This window comes from Emydura macquarii, unplaced genomic scaffold (genome assembly GCF_026122565.2).
Source record: "Emydura macquarii macquarii isolate MOO-44397 ecotype Brisbane River unplaced genomic scaffold, CSIRO-AGI_Emac_v2 contig_561, whole genome shotgun sequence".
Lineage (NCBI taxonomy): Eukaryota > Metazoa > Chordata > Testudines > Chelidae > Emydura > Emydura macquarii.
This window is the reverse complement of record NW_027130698.1, coordinates 3,506,085-3,518,443: the sequence shown is the minus strand read 5'-3', so window position 1 is coordinate 3,518,443 and position 12,359 is coordinate 3,506,085. Positions and strand designations below refer to the sequence as shown.

Below are 12,359 nucleotides of genomic sequence, written 5' to 3'. Positions count from 1 at the left end.
CTGAATGAATGAAGCAGAGGCTTGGGGAGAAAAAGTAGTATATGCTCATGTAAATAATCATGCATATGCAGAAGGGGGCCAAATTAAAGTTGCAACTTTAATTTTGGCATTTCTTAACTTTTGAGTGCTTGACCTTATATTCTTTTAACATTTGACAGTTCCTTTCCTCATAAATCAATACTGCAACACTCAGTTTTTTTTATTGCACTGCCCCATTACATATGAAAATCCTTAGCAAGGAAAAAGTTATTGATCAAAAATTTCAACAGGGCCCAGGCCTTTAAACTGCATGTGTGAAAAATTTGTACAGGCAGTTGCTATGAATGTACACACAGTTATATTAATTTCATGGACAGATGATCAGTTAGACATCTAACTGGCCATTTCTGTGCACAGCTACTAAATACACATTGACACTAATAACTCTCTGTAGCCAATGCATATCTATTTTCATTTTTCTAACTACATGTGTACAGCTCTAAAATATCTGGCCTCAAAAATATTTCAGAGGGATACTCTCATCCCTGATGTGACTCCATTGACTTCACAGAAGTTAAGCCTAGGATGAATTTCACCCAAAGACACTAAGCCACCTCTTGACCAGAACTGAAAGAATTATATTTGAACCTGCAAGGTTTTGTTAAAGGTTAGTCACATATTGACGGCTGAAGTTGAGAGGTGAGACAGATACTACCAGTATATCTGTTCTGACACGTGTTTTTGGCTGTAGAATAATTCTTTTTTAGCCTCAGTGAAGTAAAAAAAATGAGAGCACCTATCTGAGGAAAATAGCAAAATGAAAATCAGTAGAGCTTGAGCTCTCTCCTGTCTTTTAATGTGATGTTTGATAGACCTAGAGGAATAACATTACACTAGAGAAAACAAGACGCAATGACCAAAAATAGGTCACTATATGGATCATGGAGTTTTCAGAAATGTGGAACAAGTGCCTGTACTTGTCTGGAGACTTCTTGCTTCCCCCGTAATTTAGCAGTTTACTTGATCTGGTTTCTAAGAATAAAAAATGTTTTCTTACAGTGGAAGGCTGACTTTGTGTTTTTACTCCACAAAAAAGTAAATATGTCAGTTGTTAGGTATGCCTTGTGTCTTGGCTGATGTCTTGCACTACAGGAATATTTCCCTCACAATATGGAATGTATTCATTCCAGTAGGGCTCAGACTTAACCATGCTGTAAGTGTGCTGGAATAGCTCACTTGGACAGCTGAATTTTTTCCAGCCCTAGTGGCTCCTAGGGAGTCATTAAACATCCCAAATCTTCTTCAAGTGAAGATTCAGTTTTATGCCACTGTAACATTTAACCTTGAACAGGGAAACTTCTTATTTTAAAATTAAGGAAATTCTGAAAGGAAGTAGTAGATGGACATTAGATGAAAATTACTTTTATGTTGTTACTTATATACCACCATAGCATACATGGAGTTGTACCACTAACTCTGTTCCCTACCACAAAGAGTTTACATTTTACAGCCTAGATTTTCAGCTGTGCCCAGTATCTGCTGTGCTTAGCTGAGAGGGATACAAAGCAGGCAGTTATGACACTGATCCTGGGGCCAGTTGTTCGCCGGCCTCAACAGGTTGCATTTAAAGAGAACTATTTTACACTTCACAGTTTTCTTTCCTCTTGTGTTTTTAATTGTTTTGTCTGTTAATTCTGGTGTATTTTATTTTTCAATGGCAGTGGGAACAACTCCTCTGTTTTGCACTACGGACATGCTGGAGCCCCAAATGACAAGACTGTTGAAGATGGAGACTTGTGGTAAGTTAAAGGATTATTTAGTGTTGTTTCTTATACAGCTTTAAAAAAAAAATAATTTCGGCATTGTATGAGTTCCTTTAGTCTTAATTTGAGCAGTAGAAAAATGGCCATCTCAGGGTTAGGGTCCACATTTTAAGAAGTGGCATGCAACTTTGGGTGCCTCAGCTTTGGGTGCCAAACTTGGCCTGTTTGTTTTTTTTCAGAGGCATCTGTATTTCCAATTGGGGGAGATCCAGATTTCAAACACCTAGTTTCAGGGGTAATTAGGTCCCGGGTTTTGATTCAGTGTATTATAGAGATAAAGGCCAATTGCAAAATCTAGATCCAGGTTTGTATTTGGAACTTCAGAGGAGGTGGTGGGATCTGGGGTTTTAATTCAGGTCCATATCTATTATTTTTTTGTGGTTGTTAGTTAAATAATTCAATTATATTTGAACATCGACCAGATTTCCACAATGTGGTACATGTCTGCATACTTTAGTGATGATATTGTAGATGAAACTGTACAAATATAATCATCATTGGGTTAAACTGGTGTAAAATAGTAGGATTGGAAGGGACCTCCAGAGATCATCTAGTCCAGTCCCTTACACTTATGACATGATGAAGTATTATCTAGACGGTCCCTGACAGGTGTTTGTCTAACCTGCTCTTAAAAATTTCCAATGATGGAGATTCCACAATCTTCCTAGGCAATTTATTCCAGTGTTTAACTAACCTGACAGGAAGTTTTTCCTAATATCCAATCTAAACCACATTTGCTGCAATTGTTTCTTGTCCTATCCTCAGAGGTTATGGAGAACAATTTTTCTCCCTCCTCCTCGCAACAACCTTTTATGTACTTAAAAACTGTTATCATGTACACCGTCCTTTTCTCCAGCCTAAACAAACCCAGTTTTCCACATAGGTCATATTTTCTAAACCTTTCATCATTTTTGTTGCTTTTCTCTGGACTTTCTCCAATTGTCCACATCTTTCCTGAAATGTGGCACTTAGAAATGGACACAATACTCCAGATGAGGCTTAATCAGTGGAGAATAGAGCAGAAGAATAACTTCTCGTGTCTTGCGTACAACACTCCTGCTAATACATCCCGGAATGATGTTTGGCTTTTTTTGCAACGGTGTTACACTGTTGACTTATATTCAGCTTGTGAACCACTATGACCCCCAGATTCCTTTCTGCAATACTTTTTCCTAGGGAGTCATTTCCCATTTTGTGTCATGTCTCAGAGTTTATAAAAAAGCAAAAGATGTGGTGCATGATATAACGAAAGGCAGCTTTTCTATTTTTCATCTCAAGATCTAAGTCAAGAGATCACATTAATAAAGAGAAGTCCACCACTAATTAACTCTAGGTGAGTTAATCATGGACATTAGCAGTCGAAAACATGTATGAGATTATCAAGTCCATTTCCATACTATTACAGGATTGCTCCCTACAGTATATTCAAAAGGCAGGCAGGTGTATATTTTCACATTTGTTTGCAAAGGTGTAGAAAGCATATTAATAAGTTCAACAGCTATTAAGGAATAGAATTGAATCATAGACATGCAAATATGCCTCTTTGGCTAATGTCACAGGCACTTCTGCCGATGCAGCAGAATGAACTTAGGTAGGTAATGTCTTTATTTAAAAATGCTTATACCCTTTTAATAATTTTTATATAGTAGTATGTTATGTATTATTCTTGTCTGGTGTGAATAGTCTACTGAAAGCCATTCAATATTCTGCACAGAAATTCATTACTGCTCAATTTTTCTGGTTTGTCACCATTTTGTATTAGAGTGTATACTACAACATAAGAAGCTTATCATATCCTAGTGGCTAATAGGATTAAGTAAGATATGAACATGATACAGTAGTGGCTAGTGAATTATATCAGGTTTTCCAAATGTCAACGTGTAGTGTTCAGCGAATCCATAAAGCAGTTACTGAGGGAACAAGAAGCATTCCCATAATGTATTACGATGACCTGGATTTATAATTTAACTTAAATTGTTTTTCAAGAGGAGGGAGAATGTTATTAGATGACTTATTAGACCAATGTTATGAATGGGGCCCACTTATTTATGATCTGAGGCCTTGACCAATCTCTATGGCTGTGTGCTGGATTGTGAAAAGACCTTCCTAGGCTTGATTCAGAGTCCACTGAAGTTCTTGGAAAGACTCCCATACACTTCAGTGGACTTTGGATCATCTTCCTAATGAACAAGAGTCCCAGGGGGAGATTTTCAAAAGCATCTAAGGGATTTATGAGCTTCAGACCTACTGACTTTCATTGAAACTTAGGTTTCTAAGTGTCTGTCACGTGAGACTTAGGGCATTTTGAGAATGTTACCCCATATCACAGTAGATATACTTTATAGCAGTCTCAACAAAAAGAACAAGGATTAGCATGGAGCTTGAATTTTCTTCTCATCAGGATGATTCTGCTAAGTCTTTGTCTTAACTAGGTAAAGATGGTTGAGTTTAGGTTGGGCTTAGCTACTATATGCTAGCGAAGCCTGACTTAAACTCAAGCTTTTTCTTAATGTAGATGCAGGGTAATGTCTTCAGCTCAATTTTAACAGGTCATGGTCTCACATGGGCAGAAGGCTGGGCTGCAACTTGACTAGCTAAATCTAGCTACAGGGTGTTGCCCTGCATCTACAATAAGAAAAAGGTCAAACTTTATATCAGGCTTTCCTAGTACGTGTTAACCATTTTTCATCTTCCAGACAAAGTCCAAACAAGGGTAGGCCCAGTGATTGTGCTGTTGCCCTACTGCTACCCATGTTGTACCTTCCATGTGACTAGAGTATTTCAGTCTGTAGTGCTGACAGACTGTACTTTTAGTTATCTCTGTACTGTTTAATCTATTTTTAAGGTGGAACTAAAGAACTAACAGAACACTAGCATAGAAATCTGACCTCTTTTATAATCACAGTATGAAATTTAATATTAATATAAGGCAGTTTTGTAGGTAGCACTTCGAAAAATCTTGAGCTACCTTGCTGTAGTATAATACAGTTTATTATAGCAACAGGAAATGTTAGTGTGTTCTTCTCTGGGTATTCTCACAGATTTCTGTGTTTTCATCTTGAAGTACTCATTTGTTTAGGTGTTAATGAGCAACATGTTTAGCAACAGCTGATTTTTGTCATTGGCTGGCACACTGAAAATGCTGTATATTCCAGTTGTGAAAATCTTGTCTGTTGCTTCATGTAAATATATTTATTTTAACATACCTATAAGTTTTGATATTTGACTTCCCATAAAACTTTTTAATGGCTACTGGGAGCCCTCTGTTGGAAAAGATTGGGAAGTCCTACACTACAACACATAAGCTTAAGAAAAAAATTGGATCCTTCACCACTTCTGCCTCCATCTAACCAGAAAGAAAGATTATTTCTGCTTATGGCAGCATATTGATATATGACTTGTTAAATTAATCTTAAAGGGTCTGAAGTAAGACTTTGGTAGGAATAATATGATTTTAGTGAAATATTCTTCAATGGAATTTTATACTTTTTTCCTAGAAATCATTGTATACTGTTGATACAAGTGGAATTCTGCATATGTTATAAATATATTCTGTTATATCATCTTACATATTAAACAGTATATTGGAATAAACATACACATCAATAAACAACCTGGATACTGAAAAATCTGAATTTGGAAGAAATAGTAAAGTGCCTGCTTTGTTTCTTAAATCTGTTACATCATTAGTATTACCTCCAAGAAAATCACAAGCAAAGTTATTTGTGGTGTAATTTTTTTCTAGATAACATCCTTCTGATTCTTCTTTGTACTCTTCCTTTCCAAAATGTTTCCAATTTAGAATCCCCTGATTTATGATACCACGTTCTGAACATTCATCTACCTTTAATGTGTTTGTGGGTTCTGTAAGAAATCATTTCAGAATTGATGCAGGCCTCCCAATAATGTATCAGTATGCAGATACAGGGTCTGTGCTAGAAGATCTCCATGCAAGACATGGGTCATATAGTAGGACCCCCTTATGGCTGAGAGTGGCTCTTCTGTGGCCTGCCTCAGTTTCCCCCAACGAGGTTTCTTAAACAGCCTGGTCAAGAAGAAGCCAAGCACACTGCTTTACAGCAGTATCTCTCCCTTTAATAAAGCCTTCTGAAAGGAGCACTTGTATGTTGGTTCAAAGGCTTTTACCTCAGATCCTAGATAAAGCTTGAAAGTCCCCTAAATTCTCTAGGTTCCAGCACCAGCTCCTTCTGCTGTAAGGCCTCAAGCTTCTTCATGACCTGGAGGGCTCTGCAGTCTTTCTCCTGCTTGTTCAGGGTCTTTCCCAGGCCTCCCTGCCTAGAGGGCGTTTGTCTAATTCATGCTCTGAGAGCTCCCCTCCTCTGGAGCTTCCTTTCTCCTCAGGAGCCTTTGTCTAACTGAGGTCCTTATCTTTTTATCATGCCCAGGTACTTTAACTGCCTCCCAGTTGCTCAATGAGTTAACTAATACCAGGTAAACCTGAGTTGCCTCATTACTTCTTGTGGAGCCTGTCAGAGGCAGGCTAGGACCCTGATCCCTTCAGAGGGCCAGCTACCCTCTTATAGGCTATTTTTAAAAAAAAAAAAAAAAAAAGCACATTCCTGAATCTCTATCAGTGAGCAGGCCTATGTTTTTACTTGTATCTAACCTTTCAAGTATTGTAGCAGCCTACCGGAAAGCATATGAAGTGTCATATGCAGAAATCTATAAAGTACATAGATTTTCCTAATACAGTACATTGATCAATGTGCAATTCATTTATAACCCAATACATTTCATTAACTATAAATATCACTATTAAAGTAAATCAGTGTTCCATATACAAGTTAATATGTTTTAATTTAACAGCCATGTAACGACTAAGTAAATCAATGTGGTCTGCCAAAAAAGCTGTTTTCATAAAGCAAGCATATATTATTCATGCAGTCAAAAAGGTCATGCAAACGAACCAATATGCTCACTACACATGTTGATCACAATCCTACATGCAGTAGTTTCATTTGAAAATTACACTTAAACAAAATCATTATACCTGCAAATGTTATCAAATCAATGTATTTCAAATGCAACTCTCTCTGATAACATAAATCAGGTAAAGCCAAAACACTGGTATTCCTCAATCACCTTAAACCCACAACAGTATGGATAGAAAGTAAGTTAAAGGCTGAAATTTGCTACATTAAGCCAAGGTATTGCAGCATTTATTTTGTCATAAGATCACCCCTGTTCCTTGAGCCACACTGTAGCTATAATGTTACAAGTTAGAGGGGAGACACTGGGGCTAGACTGATAGCCCACTACTCTGTACAAGGGTGATCTATTGCTGGTCCTCTGGTGTCTTCTGACCCAGTCCCTCGAAGGCTGCCATGTGGGGGACACAGCCAGAGGTCAGTGATAGGACGAGGGGGAGGCTTGCAATAGAGGACTAGGGTGGAGTGGAGAAAGAGAGGGGAAAAGGGATGCTGTGAGGGGAGCGAGGGGACATTTATAAAGCAATGGAGTGGCATAATGTGGGGAAATGACATCCTTTTGGTTTGTCAACTGTCTGTCCCTTGAGCATATGGCAGTTGAACTGGATGCAGTCTGACTCCTTTTTTGCTCTCTGGGAGCATCAGGCAAGATGTCAGTTTCCCATGATGGTCTCCTCTCTTTCTTCACTGTCCTCAAAACGTCGCCTCTGTCCTTCCGTTGTACCCTAGGAAGTAGACAGACATCTGGCTGCACAACTGTCTAGCATGGGAACAGTCCCAGATGGTAATTTGAGTCGACAAACCCTGCCGATGCTGAATCTAAAATGTGTACTTTTACATTTTGACTTTGAGACGCAGCTGTAAAATAATTTGAGTTTATTACATTGTTTGCCAGGTAAATGCTTAGTACAATATATTTTTGTTGATTACTGTTATTGCCAGATTGCTGAGGACATTTTATACATTCATTGATTTATTGAAATTGATCAGCAGGGTTCCTGCACCTTTTGAAATGATTCCTATAATCCTAACATAAAAACTGCATACGTGAAATCCAAATTCAAATGTTTAAAGTGCTTGAAAATATACCAGAACCCAGATGCCACAAAGAGAATATAGCTGTTGTTGTTAGACACAGTTTTATGTCTATATTTTAATGAGCAGTTCTCTGTCCTTTTATTGTTGTTGATAAATGTGCCCCAGAGAAAGTTTGGCATTTAGTAAGCTAGCTATTTTTGGCAGGTTTTGTAGCCTTAAGCATTTGATAATATTTTTAGGTTTGGTTTATGTATTCTTGCTTGCAGAATAGTACTAAAGATACTCAAGTCTACTTAATTGCTTTATTTTAATTTTTTTTGAAGCTTTGGAAGTATCCTTTTAGTTCACACTATTAACACAATTATCTTTATTCTTAGTGATAAGATCTCTCCTCACGTGCATTTGCAATACCCATTATCTGAGTTTCATGCACTTTCATAAATAGAATCCTGTGAATCTGTTATGTACACGTAACGCACAGTGAAGTCAGTTGGAGTTTTCTTTGCATAAAGTTTGCAAGACAGGGCCCGATTGTAGAATGGATGACTGACAAGAAATACATAGAAGGATTCTAGCCAGCTCTAAGCAAATTCAAAGATGTAATTCATTAGGAGGACTCAGATGAAGTCATAAATAATGAGAGCTCAACAGTGCAGCAGACCTGTGAGAGAGAATGCTAACCTTGTATTCAATCTGGCGCTATTTATTATTTATACAATAAAATTAACTGTAAAAGTTTAAATGGGAGGATGTTGGAGTTTCAGGTGATATTTTTGCTTTTATCTGACCATTTTTAATATGTTCGGTTCTCAGTTCACTGATTTTAATGAAAGTATTAGAAAGTATTACAATATCTTTTGTGAAGAGGGCTCCTGTCCCATCAAACCCCTTCGCTGCCATCACTGCGCTAGTTAGTATATCCACACAGTGGGCTCAGTTAGATATTCACAGATTGATTTAGTACTTAAATTCTGAAACCTGAGTGCTATAGACAAGTTTTATTAATGCTATAACCTCAAACAACTGTTTTTATCATAAGAAATGCAGCATAAAAACATAACCTTAGTACTTATCCCAATAAAACATAATTTAGCTGTCTATTTTAGGCATTTTAAGTATGCCCATCACAATTGCTGAGCACCAATTATTTATTTAGGCAAACTGTTGGAGATTGGGGGAATGGAAAGCAATCTAGTGTTGCAGAAGATAAATTATTGGGATAATTTAAATCTACAACAAGAATATTTTATTTTATTCAGATTTATTTTAGTTAATGTCGCATCTCTAGTTTAAAGCATTAGTATAATACTGGCACAGAGGGCATCAAAATTAATTTATAAACTGTCTCCTTGGGGGAAAAAGAAGTCCTGCCATCGAAAGAAATATAGCCACCTGATGGTATCAGCAATGTACTGTTAATCTCCATAATAAAGGTTAAACATGCAAGTGTATACATCTTTTTATAGTATGTTAGTATATAACATCTTCCTCTCATATTATACTGGATTTCAATTTGTTTCTTCCCATGTGGCGTAACTAAGAATCCGCAATTCAAGGGGATTCAAGATTGATGTTTATTTTTCATAGTTTCGCTATTAAAAGTCTCTCTCCTGTTTTAACCACTGGTCCTCCCACCAACTGCCATTCTAGAAGCGGTGGGTTTTGCTCATCACTCAGACTCTATGCCACTGAATTGGTGGTGTAAAAGAAGAGAACAGACAGATAAGTCGGGGTGGATAGAATGAATAGAAAAAATACTACATTTTGAACAATTAAGTGCATCTACATAAACACACAAAAAAGATATATGGGACAGTTTTCAGGACACTTGTAGTTACTGAGATTACTCAAGATATATGAGGAATATGGCAGATAGCCTCTTACAACAAGTAACCTAGTATCAATCCCACCAGGTCCGAGTGTTGTATTTACAGTCTGAGCCCCTTTAAAACAGCACAGATAGTCTGTTAATTGCTTAGTTATCAGATTTTCTTCTTTGATCTAAGAGCATAATATTAAAGGTTTCTAATATTAAAAACATTGCCATAATGCCTTCAATTCTGGTTTTATTGAATTCGAAGTACGTCAGAACATTCTCCATAACTAAATTATTTTTATTATAATTTATTGAAAAGCATATACTGTTTTCTTTGCGGGAATGAAGGGGAATCTCTCTCATATTCATTACAGTAAGGCTCTTCATGAGCGCCAAGCAGCTGATATTTATTTATTTATTTGGTATAAACTATTGGAAGCATTTGTTTAAAGTCTTCATCCATTAAAGAATCAGATGAACTTTGAAAACAGATATCGGTGATACTATTTGTCATTTTTTTTTCATTCTGTTTTAGAAAAACTGATGCTTTTTATTGTTAGTGCTGCAGTACTTAACAGCAAATACTACACACCAAAAATGATTTTGTCCAGAGGGGGGCAATGTTGCATTAAAAAGTGAGAACTTGATCAATCTTTTTGGATTGGAAAATACAGTTTTCCCCAAGACAGCTTAATTGTTTGATATTAAAACAGCTTATTTTATAGAAAAACAAAATATATATCATATTTATTATTTTAGTAATATTAAAGCTCTGCAAAAATGCCAGGACGTTAACATGTCAAATGTAAAAAAGCTCAGCTGTTTGATATGGCCAACCTAAATATTTTCACTTGGCCTTCTGCGTTTTTATGGATTTTGAAGTTCAGTGCACTAGTGATGTACAAAATTGATAAACTTTGTTTAAATTTTTTAATCTGATGCAGTTTTAAAATATTTTTAGTTTCTCTGTTACTGCTGTATTTCTTATAAGTAATTAACAAGGTAACTGCTAGTTTTTAATGGTTGAATGCGGAAGCAACAGGCTGTCCATTTCTTTAAAAATCACCCTTTCATTTTATTCAGTCAGTGTAATCTGTGGTTATCTTTTAGTAAAAGTTAGTTGATTTTTTTTCTTATGGTATATGCATTATTAATTTTATGTTAATTAACAAAATCTGAACTTGATTAAAAATAGAAAAATGTATTTAGTAAGCCTTTTATTGGATTGATTTCCTTCTCTAATTGAACAAGTTTTCTGTTCATACTGGATAATCCACATTCCAAGTTTGAATACTTGCTTGAAATGTACAAGCGTTCTAAACCAAAGCAAAGGTCACTAGCAACAATATGCTTTTTACTGCAAAAATATTTCAGTTTTCATTTCAGTGCTGTATTTAGTCTTTTAGTTTAACTTTCTTCTCGAAACACCATGTTCATTTGCTTCTCTTTTCTTGTCACATTCAGAAAATTAGTTTTCCTTTCCAGATTTTTATGGACTCTTTTAGATTTTGTTTGGTACTCTGTAAGTAAGAATTGAGTTGCTTTACATATTGTGGGCCTGGTGTCATTGGGAGTTTGGTTGAATAAGATCAGCAGGACCAGGTCTCATGTACTACTGAATGACTGTTGAATTCAACATATATTTTTTTAAAATATATTATTTGGCATTATGGAAAATAAGACCCACAAAAATCAAGTGGTTTTCTGTGTTCTAATCACATATAGGCAAATCATGTTTGAAATATTCTCTCAGATAGGTTAGTGATTATATTGCATTTCAGTAGCAAATCAGCTTCCTAAAGCCTTCTTTCTTTTTTTGGTGTCAGAAATTTACCCCTCAGTAGCCTTGGAGTGCATAGATACAGAAGAATATAAATTCAGGGGCAAATTCTGCCTAGCTCTTAAACAGGTGCACAGTTCAGAGGAAGGGTACAGGAAGCCTCCAGCCCACCACTTGAATGCCCTGCATAAAGACCCTGGATAACACCAGTCTCTATACTCATGGTAGCTGAGGGGCTGTTCCAACTCAGTTACCCAAAACTGTCACCAAAAAGGTGCAGTAGCAGGTATGCAGCCTCTGTGCACACGCGAGCTCCAGAAGGCATTCCCCCTCAGGCACGCGTTCCAAGGCAGGATGCCTCTGAGTGCTCCCTCTAAAGCAGTACTTTTCCACACTGCTCCTAAATGGCACAACTGAGCCCTTCAAAGGCAAGAATGTTTCCCAGTTGCAGTGGCATATTGTCGTCTTGAGGTGCTGCCATGAAGAATAGATCTTGCTTCCTAACAGATAAAAACATGCTCTCCTTTCCCTGGCAATACACTTGTGGCTCATGAACATTCAGCCCCTGCTGTTCTAAATTATGGCTTCTGTCTTGATTGCTGCACATTCTGCCCTGTCGGTAGGACGGCTGGCCACTCTTGATTTTGTCTTCTTCCAGCATGTATAGTATTGTGACGTGTCTGTATAATGGATTCCTTTGGAAGATGACAGGGTTAAGTATCTCTAAGGTGGCTTTGAAGCAGGCAAAGAAAAATCATGAGATGTTTCCAAAATGAAATGAAGTATTGTTTTATTCACCGTCTGATGCTGACTCGATTTTTATCCATGGCAAAAATGGAAGCAATGACCTTTTACATATATGAGAGCTTGACAGTATTTACAATAAAAATCAATAATCAAAGGTCTGACATTTCACCTACTTCTCTAAGCTCCAATATTTGTTTAGCGCACACACGTACACGGGTCAAAATGTT

At 36.8% G+C, this 12,359-nt stretch overlaps 1 protein-coding gene across 1 annotated transcript in view; it reads left to right on the top strand.

The window, feature by feature from the left end:
* PEPD (peptidase D) overlaps nucleotides 1–12,359 on the top strand; it is a 194,493-nt gene that overhangs the window by 121,344 nt on the left and 60,790 nt on the right. The window contains exon 11 of the mRNA XM_067540055.1: nucleotides 1,701–1,778. Within this exon, the coding sequence (XP_067396156.1) occupies nucleotides 1,701–1,778 (78 nt within the window). The remainder of the gene's footprint in view (nucleotides 1–1,700; nucleotides 1,779–12,359) is intronic.